The sequence below is a fragment of the Rhinoderma darwinii genome, chromosome 13, assembly GCF_050947455.1.
Source record: "Rhinoderma darwinii isolate aRhiDar2 chromosome 13, aRhiDar2.hap1, whole genome shotgun sequence".
Taxonomy (NCBI): domain Eukaryota; kingdom Metazoa; phylum Chordata; class Amphibia; order Anura; family Rhinodermatidae; genus Rhinoderma; species Rhinoderma darwinii.
In genome coordinates, this window is record NC_134699.1 from 66,903,220 (window position 1) to 66,918,729 (window position 15,510).

At 47.7% G+C, this 15,510-nt stretch overlaps 2 protein-coding genes across 7 annotated transcripts in view; one reads left to right on the plus strand and one right to left on the minus strand.

Annotated features, from left to right (window-relative positions):
* The window catches only part of TBCD (tubulin folding cofactor D), a 124,480-nt gene extending 119,036 nt beyond the window's left edge, over window positions 1–5,444 (plus strand). The window contains exons 36-40 of the mRNA XM_075845899.1: window positions 577–666; window positions 1,569–1,656; window positions 2,659–2,768; window positions 3,592–3,676; window positions 5,235–5,444. Coding sequence (XP_075702014.1) covers window positions 577–666; window positions 1,569–1,656; window positions 2,659–2,768; window positions 3,592–3,676; window positions 5,235–5,249 — 388 coding nt within the window. The 3' untranslated portion in view covers window positions 5,250–5,444. The remainder of the gene's footprint in view (window positions 1–576; window positions 667–1,568; window positions 1,657–2,658; window positions 2,769–3,591; window positions 3,677–5,234) is intronic.
* A 638-nt stretch (window positions 5,445–6,082) lies between these two features.
* QTGAL (queuosine-tRNA galactosyltransferase) overlaps window positions 6,083–15,510 on the minus strand; it is a 232,251-nt gene continuing 222,823 nt past the window's right edge. For all 6 annotated transcript variants that reach the window (XM_075845905.1, XM_075845906.1, XM_075845907.1 and 3 more), the window contains 3 exons: window positions 15,196–15,270; window positions 9,064–9,157; window positions 6,083–6,294 (listed from right to left, as the gene is read on the minus strand). In XM_075845905.1, coding sequence (XP_075702020.1) covers window positions 9,077–9,157; window positions 15,196–15,270 — 156 coding nt within the window. In that variant the 3' untranslated portion in view covers window positions 6,083–6,294; window positions 9,064–9,076. The remainder of the gene's footprint in view (window positions 6,295–9,063; window positions 9,158–15,195; window positions 15,271–15,510) is intronic.

The following is a 15,510-nucleotide window of genomic DNA, read 5'->3' on the forward strand; positions in this document are numbered from 1 at the left end:
GGGTGGAGTAACAAAAGGTCATCACCCAGCTGTCCACAGGCTTTCGTTGTTGGGTAGACTTGCATCTTCTCTGTGTCAGTCTTCACTGTCGTTCTGTCCATGAACCAGGAAGATCAGGATGAATGGAGCTGCAGGCCCCTCCCAGAGATGTAACGCTGTGCTGCAGATAAGCGGCACTGGATCAGCGTTCCAATGTATCTGTGCAGGGAAGAGCTAGTCGCCTGGTCACTGCGCTGCCAGGAAGAGTTGTCTGTGTAATCCGGTATTAGCTAATGATGCCACCTGCAAATAATTACCTAGAAATAATGAAAAATGGCCGAACGCGCTGCTTCCTGGCAGATAATGAGCGGCTGCGCCTGAATACGGAGCAATAACAGATGTCAGTGATTGTGCTCCGGACACGGCGTACAAGGAATGCGTTACACTTAGGTCAACTGCAGCTGCGTAAACTTTTGTTGGATTGAGGGCTGCTGCCAGCTTGTTCTGTGATAATATATGGTCTGTGTCCTGGTGTGGCATGCTGGGACTTGTAGTACTTGTCCTGGCGTACCCCTCACGTTCTCTTGTCTTCTGCAGTCACCCGTTCGCCTCTGAACTTCTCGCACTTTGCATTGAGGAGATTAAGAGGTCCAAGGACGTCCAGAAGTTGCGATCCAGCACCACCGTGTGAGTAACCCTGCAAACCCCACACCTGCATGAACACGTCCCCTCACCCCACACCTGCAGGCTGACTATTCTTATTGGTGTGCAGTGGAACGGAGTCTATTGTTCCCTGTTATCAGCCACTTGGCACCAGGGAGCGGCAGAAGGTGTGACATGATGTTTTCATTCAGCCTCTGGGTCTATTCACGCTTCTGCCGCCTGCTCCACACCTCCCCCGACAATACCCTGATTATCGGCACAATGTGGTGATGACAATAACTGGAGCGGCTGAAAGTGCATTTCACAAGTGACACCTGCTGGAGAATGCCGATGCGTGTCTGAACAGCGCCGGCCACCTCCGCTCATTCACTGCTGGGATCAGGTTACTGCCTGCATTGTGTTATATGGAAATCACAGGGTCATTAAAGGAGAACTCCGCAGTGACCACTTAGTGGAGGTGCTGCAGAACGGAGATCAGCGTCACTAATGTTCAGCCTCCCTGCTGCTGGGGAGGGGGGGCGGTCTGAAGGAATTTCTTTTATAGAGTTAAAACTTTAGGCTCCTCCCCCTTATTGGGCTCATTTCTGTTTATTTGCAGCAGTTTTTGACTATCTTAATTTTTCTGCTGAGGTTCATTACTTGAGCAAGCAGAGCTGCAGTGTAAAGCATGGTATAGAGGCAGCAGTAGCTTGGGCCCCTAATGAGACAGGTGGTTTCAGACTTCCATAGACCCCAATAGACGATGAAGCTGAGCTGGAGTCACTGCTCATAGCCGTGCACTAATGGCAAGATAACGCAGCAAGTTCACGCTTCTGGCCTCGGCGAGCCGTTCTTCCGGCACTAATGTAGGTGGAGCGGCACTGACGGCACGTGCGCCACTGTATCGGTTATTTCCACATGAATTATTCATTTCTGATTTTCTGCAGATTTTGCGGCCTCATCCAATTCCCTGGAGAGATCCGGAAAAAGGTTTTAGTTCAGCTGCTTCTCTTGGTCTCCCACCCGTTTCCTGTGGTAAGTAACCGTATGCTGACGCGGCGGTTTATTCATGCTGCAGGGCGGGGGCACGCTCTGCAGGGCGTTAAGCTGCAGCGAGGGGCAAGAGACCCCTGTAGTAGGGAACTATGTAAATCTTTGTACTATGAAAAGTTCTGCCATTTTCTAATATTTTGTTAATTCCTCACCATTTTCCATATCTCTGCTAGTTGTCAGTGAATGGAAATATTGTTTACATACAGAGGCTGAATATCCCATCCTGATCTAGTCCTGTTAGAGGACTGGATGCAATTGTAGCAAATCCTCAACTGTTAGCGAAACAGTCTGAACTTTAAACTGATACATTGTAACAAAAAGATCAGGAGAGAGATTTGTGCTGTTGAAGTGTTAGGCTCATAGAGGATTGTCTAGCCTGGATATGTTGTAACAAACCCTCAGCTGTGAGACGTATTATGTCTGGAGATGATTTCAGCCGCTGGATGTAAAGAAGAATATCTGTTCCCTGGTAACAAAAATGTTAGTATGTGCTAAACTACAATGGCTGAATCCTGCAGACAATAGCGTGTCCGGGGAATAGATGTCACCTGATCTAGTGACGCTTTAGGCTTCGTCCACATCTGCACTAGGGTCCTGTTCCCGGGACCTTGACTGACGCAAACCAAAGGTTTGATGTCAATGGTGACGGATCCGGTGCCAATGGCTTGTTTGTCTCCGTTGTGCGAGGGTTCTGACAATTTGACGGAATCAATAGTGTAGTCGACTGCGTTATTGATTCCCTCAAAACGCCGGAACCCTCGCACAACGGAGACAAACAGAAGCCATTAGCACCGGATCCGTCACCATTGAAATGAATGGACCGGTTCTGACACCCGGTTACAGATGTGAATGAAGCCAAACGCTCACATTTTACATAGAACACAATGTGCAGCAGCACCCCCCCCCCCCCCGGCTGAGATGTGGAACTGCACATTTTTGTTTTTTTATTGTCTTTCTGACTGTTTCCCATGTCCTTCTCGACAGGTAAGAAAATCCACAGCCAGTGAGGTGTATGAAATGCTGATTACGTACGATGACATTATAGATCCGGAGGTTCTGGATGAAGTGATGACCGTGCTGAGCGACACCAGCTGGTGAGGACTGTCAGCCGGAGTATATACAGGGGGCAGAGGGGCGGCAGAGCTGTATGGGGGCCCCATGGTGACACAGTGGCCCCGTCTCCCTCAGCTTGATAAGCATAGAGAATGTTTACCCACAATGCAATGGACGTTTGCCCGGTGCTGCATGTCGGGGTCTTACAGCCAGTAAGATTCCCATCCAGACACGTTAATCCCCCTGCCAAACATCAAACGTCCCCCCTGGTACCAGCACACCGCTCTGCGGATACATTACACGTTGTGGGGGGAGGGGTAATGACCGGTACGTTTCATGTTAAGACGCCGTGATCTTCCCCCGTCAGTATAAACATTGCGGTTTCATATAATCCTCCAGATTTGGAGCGGTGGCCCCCAGGAATTTAACGCTTCTGGAAACTGTGATTGAAGGATATTAAAAACGTGTTGGAATGCCAGTGCCCACTCCCCCTCTAGTGTGCCCAGCACTGACCGGATCACCCGCAGCGTGTGAGAAGAACCGGATAGCCAGAATATAGAGCCTCATACACATCACAGCTGAGTGTTTGTTACAATTGTATCCAGTCTAGACCATCCTCTGTTAGCTGGACTGCAGACTGATACATTGTAACAAACGAGCAATTTGTGCTGCTGATGTTTACCTCAGAGGATTGTCTGGATTGGATGCAAATGTAGCAAAACCTCAGCTGTGAGAAATATTGGGTGTAGTGGTAAAATACACCTTAGTATACAAGTTCGAGAGATCTCCCCCCCCCCACACCTATATTCATCAGTCATTGGCGGATCCCAGTTTTTTTTTAACCCCATGTCTTCCTCCGTGCAGGGATGCCGACCTGACCCTCGTCCGTGAGCAGCGAAACTACCTGTGTGACCTGCTGAAGATGCCCAAACCCACCCTGGTGCCCAAGGTGAGACCCCTGTATGATCCTCCGTTCATTCACTCCTCACACGTGACAAGAATGTGGACATTCCCCAGCAGAGCAGGGGTTAATCACGCAGCGTCCGGCAGCTGATGTGATGCAGATGTTGGTCAGTGTGTTCTTATCTACCAGGAATGGCAGGAATTTATTATTAAACCCCCACAGACCCCGATCCATCAGCTGCACTCCGGTCTATGTGGGGGGTGGGGGGGTCTGCAACTTTCTAATGTACTGGTTTTTTTTAAAATTTCTTGACATTTTCAAGATCTCTGTTTGCTGGAAACTTCTCCAGACCTAATTTTCACAGCTGACTGTTTATCAGTCTGTAGCTCCGAGCATTGTCTAGCCTGGTTACAGCTGTAACAAATGTTGAAATGGACAAGTTTCACTGACAGCAAGCAGGTATTGAAATGTTCTATTAGGAAGTTGTACAAGGGTTGATTATACAATGATTAAGTTTTAATTTACATAAAACTAGACCGCCCTAAAAGCCGGGATCGTCGCGTGACTGGTGGCTGTGACCCCCAAATATCCTCCGCGCAATCACAGGCCGGTTCATGTACAAAAGCAGCGATGACATCCACGCAGTCATGTGACAGAGCGTGCTCCCCCTAGTGGTGACTACAGGCAGACAGATTTTTTTTTTTTAAAGGGATAGTCTAGGATTAGAAAAAAATGCCTTCTTTCTTTAAGAAATGGCACTACCCATGTCCACAGGCTGTGTGTGGTATTACAGTTCAGTCTCATTCACTTAAATTGAGCTGAGCTGCAATACCAGACACCACATGAGGACAGATGGGGCGCTGTTTTGGAAGAATGACGCCATGTTTTTCTAATCCTGGATGATACCTTTAAAAGTAAACATTGGTCTACCTGTAGCTACCAATAGGGGGCGATTACTGCAGCTCTGATGAGGGGCAACGGCATTCTGACCAATATCAAGCTATAAGAAGAAATGTATCGGCACACAATGTTGGACCTCAAAATATGATTATTAAAAATAAAAGACCGTGACTTTAATCACTGTATAATGTGGTTTTGTTTTTTTTTTTCAATTCCTCATTGTCAAGATTTTTGCTTCCGGTCAGTGAATAGGAACTTTCTTGGTTACCTCCAGAGGCTGAAGACTCGTACAGACCCAAAACTTCTCACAGCTAAGGGTTTGTTACAGTATTATCCAGTCTAGACAATCCTCTGAGCTATACACAGTTCTCTCCTGATTGTTTGCTACAATGTATCTGTCAGGAGTGTAGACTGTTGGCTGTTCTGATAGTTTAGCTCATACTGATACATTGTAACAGAGAGATTTGTGCTGCATGTGTTTACCTGAAGATGATCTAACGTGGATACAATTGTAACAAACCCTCAACTGTGAGCAGGACAAGGTTAGTACGGGTTTTTGGCTCAATCTTATTTACATCCACTGACAGCAAGCAGCAATCCTGAAAATAATTAAGAATTCCATTTTCTCTTGATTGACTCAGGCAGCTTCACCCCTGGTGATTATAACCTTCAAGAAATAATAATAATATAATCTTCTCTACAGCTGCCACAGTCCTGAAAACCCACAACTTGTCAGTGAATGGAAGGGCGCTCACAAGAAAGTTCAGCGCTATCTGCAGTAACCTGACGAGGAAGCAGTGAGCGCAGTCCTGGTGGCAGCCAGCAGGTGGCACTGTATGCTCACGATCATCATGTCTGGTCTGTATTATGCACATCGCACCCCTGTAATAAAATCATGTTTGTTGTACTGACACCGGCAGTGAATTTCTACATGACGGCGCCGCTTAGTACGGCTGCCTGCACAGAGATGTGTTTATATGAGAAGTGCATGCTGGGATGTATAGTCCTGGGGAGGACATGGCGTCGATCTACTAATAGCAACCAGTGACTGATGATGTCATGCATCTAGCGAAAATGGAGTAACTGTGCCTTTAAGAGGGTGTTAAAACAGTCATTTATATCATGTCCTCTAAGCCAACAGGGAAAATGTGAATTCTGGGTAAATGGTTTTGCATCCCCCAGTTTTCTGGTGTCGTGCAAATTTCAAAGTGGCAGAACTTTTCACAAGTTTTGATAGTCTCCTTCGTGTTTTCAATTCTTCAAAATCTCTCCTGACTGGGTGTAAACAGAAATGCTTAAACTCGCTGACCGAAACACACCGGATCCTTCTCACAGCTGAGGGTATGTTACATTTGTATCCAATCTTCCGCTACAATGTATCAGTGTTTGGACAATCCTCTGTGATCTAGACTGGATTCAACGGTAACAGACTGTTTCCATTCACTGACAGCAAGCATATATGGAAAATGGTGAGAAAGTGAAACGCAAAGTATAGGAGAAAGTTGTGTACGTTTACAATTCTCAGGTCAGACGCAAAGTCCTCGTCTGTGCTCATTGATAAAACACGTTTATTGAGTGTTGGACGTTATAAAATACATTGGGAATGTTTTCTCAGTAACTCTGATTGCTGCAGAGCGCTCGTCCATGTACCATGTGTACCCATCAGCCTGTCCGCTCGTCGTGGAGCCGCTGTAGTCCTTGGTCACCGCTCCCCCGCAGTACAGAGCCGCCTCATAGCTTCTATTTCTGGTATGAATAAGACCCTAGAAGACAGGGGGCGCCACCACATGGTAAAGAGGGGGATTACACACAGTAATGGACAGAATAACTGCTACAGTACTCGCTGCAGATAAAATATCAACCACTTCACAAGTCTTATCCACGTGCCACAGATTTCTAAATGTCAATTTCTGTTGTGGATCTTCCCATTCAATAGGGGAGAACAAATCTGCAGGTAATCCACAGCCAAAATCCCGAACCGGTCATGTGTCACATACTGTCCAATCTGCAGGGAGCATGTGAGGCCATTGTCACACAGGGCAGATACGCTGCGCAAAACTACACCGCACGTCCCCGAGGGGAATATTGGCCAAAATGTCCGCAGTGGAAAACCAGATTAAAAAGTCTATGCGTACCCGTAGTCATGGCAACGCGTCCCGCTGACGTCCGGCCTCCTGTGACTGATTGGCTGCAGCGCATTCGCAGGAGGCCGCGCTGGATGGAGAAGCGGAGAGATTTTATTTTCGTAAAGTGTTTGGGGTTTTTTTGCAGCTTTTCCACCACAAAAATTGGAACATCTGTTATTACCGTAGTTGCGGGTCCCCCCCCAACTAATTCAATGGAGAAAACCCACAACAAAAAAGCAGCGATTCCACATGTGAACGCTTTTTTTCAGTGGATTTTTTACGCAGCGTGTCGAGGAGATTTCACATCTCATTTATTCTGCTCCTACTGTATTATACAATGAAAGTCTGCAGTATTTACGCTAGGTGTGAACCCGGCCTTATAGAGTGGTAAAAGATTCCGGATAAAGGCCGAATTCACCTGCGATAATATCAGAATCCACAGCGCAGCAGATGTGAACGAGGACTAACGTCTTATTACATGCCGGCTTTAGAGGAAAGGTCATGAATTTGTGTTTATATTTCATCTGCGTCTCTTAAAGAGGCTCTGTCACCAGATTTTGCAGCCCCTATCTGCTATTGCAGCAGATCGGCGCTGCAATGTAGATTACAGTAACGTTTTTATTTTTTAAAAACGAGCATTTTTGGCCAAGTTATGAGCATTTTTGTAGTTATGCAAATGAGGCTTGCAAAAGTCCAAGTGGGCGTGTTTAAAAGTCCAAGTGGGCGTGTATTATGTGTGCGTACATCGGGGCGTTTTTACTTCTTTTACTAGCTGGGCGTTCTGATGAGAAGTATCATCCACTTCTCTTCACAACGCCCAGCTTCTGGCAGTGCAGACACAGCCGTGTTCTCGAGAGATCACGCTGTGACGTCACTCACTTCCTGCCCCAGGTCCTGCATCGTGTCAGACGAGCGAGGACACATCGGCACCAGAGGCTACAGTTGATTCTGCAGCAGCATCAGCGTTTGCAGGTAAGTAGCTACATCGACTTACCTGCAAACGCCGATGCTGCTGCAGAATCATCTGTAGCCTCTGGTGCCGATGTGTCCTCGCTCGTCTGACACGATGCAGGACCTGGGGAAGTGACGTCACAGCGTGATCTGCCAGAAGCTGGGCGTTCTGAAGAGAAGTGGATGATACTTCTCATCAGAACGCCCAGCTAGTAATAGTAGTAAACACGCCCCGATGTACACACATAATACACGCCCAGTTGGACTTTTGCAAGCCTCATTTGCATAAATACAAAAATGCTCATAACTTGGCCAAAAATGCTCGTTTTTTTAAAATAAAAACGTTACTGTAATCTACATTGCAGCGCCGATCTGCTGCAATAGCAGATAGGGGCTGCAAAATCTGGTGACAGAGCCTCTTTAACTATGGAAAACGGAAGCACTGGAGATAAGGAATAGGACCTGCTCCTTATATCCTCGCTCTGAAGTATGCTAGCGCAGTACAGAGAGACCCAGCGGGGAAAGGCTTGCAATTGTGAAGACCAACGCGGTGTAGCAGCGCCGTGTGTGTGTGTGTGTGTGTGTGTGTGTGTGTGTGTGTGTGTGTGTGTGTGTGTGTGTGTGTGTGTGTGTCCGCGTGCCTGCGCGCGCTACACACAGCTCTTCTACACAAAATGCTCTGTTACAACGTGCACCTCGCCCTCCCACGACACATTCCCTTTAAGTAAGTTCATTTTATTATATTTTTTAAGTCCAGTGGGCGGTCCTTCTAATGATTGTTTATACAGAATAACTGTCACTCATACGAGGAAGGCTGTCAATCACTAGTAGGGCCACCCACTGGACTCCTAAGCCAAAATGTACAGGAATTTAGTTAACACACAGTTATACAGCAGGAGGATATAGCACTCTGTGAGGAAACATTCAGAGCTGACAGGATGGACCACATGACCGCTTCTCTAGAAAATACAAGAACCACACCGCTTATCTCTGGCCGGGTGTAGAGACCGGTGAGGAACAGGAAAGTGTTACTAGTGACACTGGAGAAAATATTGACACCATTTACTGAGCAAATTCTGCAGTAAGTCCGCTGTGGCATTGTAGGTAGGTGGGCACTGTATGTACTGCGGTGATCTGGCACACACGACCACTCCCTCCACTGTCATACAGGCCGCGCGGGGGCTGGACTTTATCACCTGCGTGGATTGGATCACAGGGGAGACGAGTACACCTGACGTCACATGACCGGGAGGACGACACCACCGGACTGATGAGGTCACATCACAGGATCCTATTAGAAGCCAATGTGTCCCACCAGATCAACTGGATGTGCAATTAATGTTATCAGTGGGGGAGGGGGTCTCATATTAGGGCACGCCCCCCTTTCCCAAATAAGTGTCTGCGGCCCTGCAGTGTGGGTGGCCCTGGATACTATGGGCACTGGGCAGAACATACCTGTGGGGCGGCCTCAGCTGAAGTGATAATAATCTTCTCCCTCCGTCAGGTTCAGCGAGCGCAGATTGTCCTCAAAACCTCCTCCTGTCAGATCCTGCAGAGGAAAGAGCAGGGTCATTGTGACGTCTACTGCAGTGTAATGACGTTCTGCAGCTTTCTATTACAAGTTCTACACTATTTACGTTCTTTGCTTGCAGTCAGTGAATGGGGACATGGTTTACAGCTAGACACTGAAAATGTGTCCAGACATATTACTTGTCATAGGTGAAGGTTTGTTACAGTTGTACCCAGTCTAGACAATACTCTGAACTCAGCACAGCAGCAGCACACATCTGGCTCCTATCCTGATGGTCTGTTACAATGTATCAGTGCAGGTAAAATTATTATTAATACTGGATATAAATCCTCCGCTGTGAATTATTTAGGACACATTTTCTGTCTCATTTTTAGGGTATGTTCACACTGAGTTTGACGCGGAAACCGCGCCGAAAAACTCGCCAAAAAGCGGCTGAAAATGTCTCCCACTGATTTCAATGGGAGGTGGAGCGACATACCCTATCTCCGGGCGTTTATGCCTCTGACCTCCCATTGACATCAATAGGAGTCAGAGAGAGCCTATTTCGCGGCGTTTTATGCCCATGGCGCTCGATGGCTGCGGGCGAAAATGCAGGGAGAGGAAAATCTGCCTCAAAGTTCCAAACTGAATTTTGAGGCGGATTTTCCGCCTGCAAAAAACTCTGTGTGAACCCGGCCTAAGCCCTTATTCACACGACAGGGTGACAGCTGCAGTAGGAACAATAGACCCCTAATGGGGCTATTCACACGACCGATTTTTTTTTTTGACGGGACATGCCCTATTTTTGGCCGTTTACCCGGCCCCCATAGAAGTCCATGGGGCCGGGTAATACACGGCCATCACCGGAATGTGTCCCGGGTGACGGCCGTATCTTCTTCATCTTCGGCCGGGGATTCCACTACAGGAGAAGTGAGTGACATATATGGACATTGAAGTCAGTGACGTCTCCTGGAGGGGGAGGGGGGGGGGGTGGGGGCTGTGTGTGGCAACAAATTTAAATGAAATTCATCCGATTTTAAAACGGACAGGGAGAAAAACGGATCAAACAGATGCAAAATGGCCCAAAACTGCCGTTTTTATCAGCAGACACTCGGACCCTGTGGTGTGAACCCAGGGCCTGATGAACACGACCGTAAAAACTCCCGTAATTACAGGCTCATAGACTTCTATTGGCCACGGGTACCTCCCCGTATACTTACAGGAAGGTGCCCGTACCGTTGAAAAAGATAGTCTATGGGGCTCCCGTAATTACGGGTGACTACGTGTGTGCACCAGTAATTACGGGAGCGTTGCTAGGCGACGTCAGTAAATAGTCACTGTCCAGGGTGCTGAAAGAGTTAAGCGATCGGCAGTAAGGCTGGGTTCACACGACCTATTTTCAGGCGTAAACGAGGCTCCAATACGTCGGCAAACATCTGCCCATTCATTTGAATGGGTTTGCCGACGTACTGTGCCGACGACTTGTTATTTACGCGTCGTCGTTTGACAGCTGTCAAACGACGACGCGTAAAAATACAGCCTCGTCAAAAGAAGTGCAGGACACTTATACATTATACGCGGGGCGCTTCTATACATTATACGCGGGGCGCTTCTATACATTATACGCGGGACGCTTCTATACATTATGCGCGGGGCGCTTCTATACATTATACGCGGGGCGCTTCTATACATTATACGCGGGGCGCTTCTATACATTATGCGCGGGGCGCTTCTATACATTATGCGCGGGGCGCTTCTATACATTATGCGCGGGGCGCTTCTATACATTATGCGCGGGGCGCTTCTATACATTATGCGCGGGGCGCTTCTATACATTATGCGCGGGGCGCTTCTATACATTATGCGCGGGGCGCTTCTATACATTATGCGCGGGGCGCTTCTATACATTATGCGCGGGGCGCTTCTATACATTATGCGCGGGGCGCTTCTATACATTATGCGCGGGGCGCTTCTATACATTATGCGCGGGGCGCTTCTATACATTATGCGCGGGGCGCTTCTATACATTATGTGCGGGACACTTCTTTCAGACGTAATTTGAGCCGTTCTTCATTGAAGTCAATGAAGCACAGCTCAAAATTTACGGCTGTCAGAGAAGCCTCGCAAAATGCGAGGAGGAGCATTTACGACTGAAACGAGGCAGCTGTTTTCTCCTGAAAACAGTCTGTCTTTTCAGAGGTAAAAGCCTCTCATCGTGTGCACATACCCTAACTGTTTCTGCACCCGGGACAGTGACTACCGTTCCCAATATACATCAACCTGTAAAAAAATATATAAGTTCATACTTACCGAGAACTCCCTGCTTCTTCCTCCAGCCCGGCTTCCCAGGATGACGTTTCAGTCCAAGTGACGACTGCAGCCAATCACAGGCCAATCACAGGCTGCAGCGGTCACATGGACTAACGCGTCATCCAGGGAGGTCGGGCTGGATGTCAAGAGGGACGCGTCACCAAGACAACGGCCGGTAAGTATGAAATTCGTTTACTTTCACTTGGGAAAGTGCTGCCCCTTCTCTCTATCCTGCACTGATAGAGAGAAGGGGCTGCCGATTAGTGCAGTGAAATTTTGCAGCCAAAAACGTGCCTGTAAATACGGATGGAATACTGATGACCAAGGACCGGTATTTACGCCAGTATTTACGGGTGGACAAAAATACGGTCGCGTGCATGAGGCAAACAATGTTCCTATTCAATAACAGTCAGCAGAGAATTTAAAACCAGTGACAAATGTGTAAACATGAGCATCGAATAATCAACTTTCCCATATATTTTAACACGTTAGTGACCGCCAATACGCCTTTTCACGTCGGTCACTAACGGGCCTTATTCTGATGCATAAGCCTTTTTACGTTGCTGCATCAGGAATAAGTAAACAGAGCAGGGAGCTGTCAGATCTCCCTGCTCGCCGCTGCCAGATGTAGCTGAGGGCTGGGGGCGTCCCTGCTCGACCGGGTGAGATCGATATTAGTATGGATCTCACCCGTTTAACCCCTCAGATGCGGTGCACAATAGCGAGCGCCACATCTGAGTGGTTTTGGAGAGGGAGCTCCCTCTCATCCCACTGACACCCGGCGATAAGATCGCCGAGTGTCTGTGTCTCCGATGGCAGCCGGGGGACTAATAAAGGCCCCCAGGTCTGCCTGGAGCGAATGCCTGCTAGATCATGCCGGAGGCCTAGCAGATGCCTGTCCGTTTTAAACAGACAGGCAGTAATACACTGCAATACAGAAGTATTGCAGTGTATTATAATAGTGATCGGAGGATAGTGAAGTCCCCTAGTGGGACTAGTAAAAAAGTTTAATAAAGTTAATTTAAAAAAAAAAAGTGAAAAAAAAATGAAAAACCCAGCTTTCCCCCTTACAAAATGCTTTACTATTAAAAAAAAACTAAATAAAGTAAAAAAGTTACGCATATTTGGTATCGCCGCGTCCGTAACGACCCCGACTATAAATCTATTACATTATTTAACCCGCACGGTGAACGCCGTAAATTTTTTTATAAACTATGGAAAAATTGCTGTTTTCTGTGAATCCTGACTTAAAAAAAATGTGATAAGAAATGATTAAAAAGTCGCATCTACTCCAAACTGGTAGCAATGAAAACTACAAGTCTTCCCGCAAAATAAAAGCCCTGATACAACCGCATCGGCGAAAAAATAAAAAAGTTATAGCTCTTCAAATATGGAGACACAAAAACTATACAAATGTGGCATCGTTGCAATCGTAACAACCCGCTGAATAAAGTTATTGTGTTATTTATATCACACGGTAAACGGCGTAGATTTAAGACGCGAAAAAGAGTGGCGAAATTTACGATTTTTTTCTATTCCCCCCCCCCCCAAAAAGTTAATCAATAAATAATATGTCCCCCAAAATGGTGCTATTAAAAAATACAACTTGTCCCGCAAAAAACAAGACCTTATACAGCGATGTCGACGCAAAAATTAAAAAGTTATAGCTCTTGGAATGCGACGATGGAAAAACGTAATAAATGGCTTGGTCATTAAGGTTTAAAATAGGCTGGTCATTAAGGGGGATTTCCAGGACTTACCTGACCTCCAGGACTCCCACCAATCAACAGAATGAAGGGGCCACGGTGCTCACTGCAGCAAAAAAAAAAGTAAATAGAACTGAGCTGCAGTGCCAGGCACTGCCACACCCACATGGGTGGCGCTGTGGCTGGAGGAGCAATGAAGGGGCCCCTTTGTTCTGAATAGTGTTGGTCAGAGCAACCCCCAACAATCAGACATTGTCCCAGACAAAGTTTCTTCATGGACACAATTAGCTGCTTGCAATACAGAAGCGGGAAGGTTAAGAGACCCCAAAATATCCAGGGGCAATGATCCCGGCACATAGAGGATCGGACCCAAGCAAAGGATCGGTACATGTTCTTAAAGGAACACTCCACCCGTGTTATACTTAGTGCAGGGCCTGGTGGATTCAGTCATGGACAACCCCATGTGTCAGGCCCCGCCCCGCCCCCAGCGTAACAGTGTTTCAGGTCAGGAAGGCCATACACAGAAGGGTTAATTTATTGCTGCCACGATACTTACATCTGGAGGGTAAAACAAAGGCAGGTAAATATTGTAAGGCGCCGTCCCATTGTCGCCCCCCCCCCCCATTGTCGCCCCCCCCCCCATTGTCGCCCCCCCCCCCCTCCGCGGTGGCGCAGAGTTATTTTACAGCGGTTTTCTTCATCCCAGCACGTTCCCTCAAGTCATAAAATCATCAAAGGAAACACCTGCGGCCGCGCTCCCGGATCCGGCCCCCGCTCTCTTCTTATGGGGTCTGGGGAAATCCTGATGAAAGGCGGCGCGCTCCTAATAACTATGGACGGCCCCGCCGCACTTAACGATCCTCCGGTGTCTCGCCTTGTGAAGGGTTACTATAATGTTTACTCACAGACGTCACGGGGGAGGGGCAGCGCAATTGATTGACTATTAGGATGCGTTTATTTCCCGGACAGGAGAATTTTTAGGGGATTGTGCCATTATATTCTACGTCGTGGCAATATATTCCCTGATCTCTGCCGGTCACTACAGGAGGGACCATCCAGATCAGCGCAAAATACCTGACACTGCAGAATCAGACTGTTGTCTGTAACCATGGAGACACATAGGTCTGTATAGGAGCTGGATACAAAAAAACGGTAGATAACATTTTTCATTTGAGATGCGCTGGAAAGGTTGTAAAAGTATAAAACACCCTTTATAAACCAGTCCTGGATGTCGCCTCACCCATAATGCACTGGGAACTTTACAATGATCCAAAAATAACCTTGTGGGCGATTCCAAGATGGCTGCTTCAGCGTGGCGATCCCAGACGTGGAACAACTAGAAATGCGTGATGTGCACCCCAATAGTAGCGGAAGGTCAATGCTCCCCGACTTATCGCACGACCGCGATCCCTTGTTTCTCAGATCGTCCTACAGGTGAGCGGCCATTTTTGCTCTTCTGGCGCTGCAGGGTCACATGAATGTGACCACGTAATAGGAGCTGCGCCATTCCTGGAGAGTGCCACGTCTCCACCGTCCCAGATACAGATGTGGGGAGCCCGACCAACCCAAAGCCTTCTAATAATAGCCTCTTGTGGCTTCAGAGCAGCAGATCCTTTGTGGTGTTCACGTCTCTAATTTCAGGGGAGAAGAAACAGATTTGCTGCCTGTGAAGTATTTTATGGCGTTGGTGCCGCTATTTCCCCACCACATTTATTACGGCCGCCCTTATGGCGCGGTCCGGGATCTATAATTGGACGTTTCCGTTAGTTCTCTCTCCAGCACCTTCATAGGTTAACCCCTTGTGCAGCACGTGCCGCAGCGGTCATGGTGTAATTATTATTATTTCCTCCCCAGTAGTGAAGGGTCCGGCGTTTGTTTTCCCCCGTATTTATAGAAGACGGGGGATCTTCAGGCCTGTCCTGCACTACCTCAGTTACAGATAGGGGGTGCTGCACAAAAGCCCACATTACCCTCACACCTCCTGAGCTATTACCCGGTGTTGTCAGCCACTCCGCACATGGCCCGCATTCAGTGCAGGACATTTCTCAGAATCTCACTCACCAATTTGACGCAGATGATAAATGGTGGTTTGGTCTCAGTGAAGTGCAGGACAGGGATCCGGGGCTTCGGTCGTTCCTGTAAGAGAGAATACCAGAGGCAGAGTCTTCAGACCCAGAATATTACACCAGAGACTAGGAAGCTTCCTCTGTGTCAGTCACCCATACTTTACACTGCAGTTCTGCTCTATTAAGGCACAGTGATCATCAGTGACTCCAGCTTAGCAGCAATATCTATTGGAGTTTAGAATCCACCCGTCTCATCACAAGCTAAGGTTGCTGATCCCCCCCCCCCCCATGCTTTACACTGCAGCTCTGC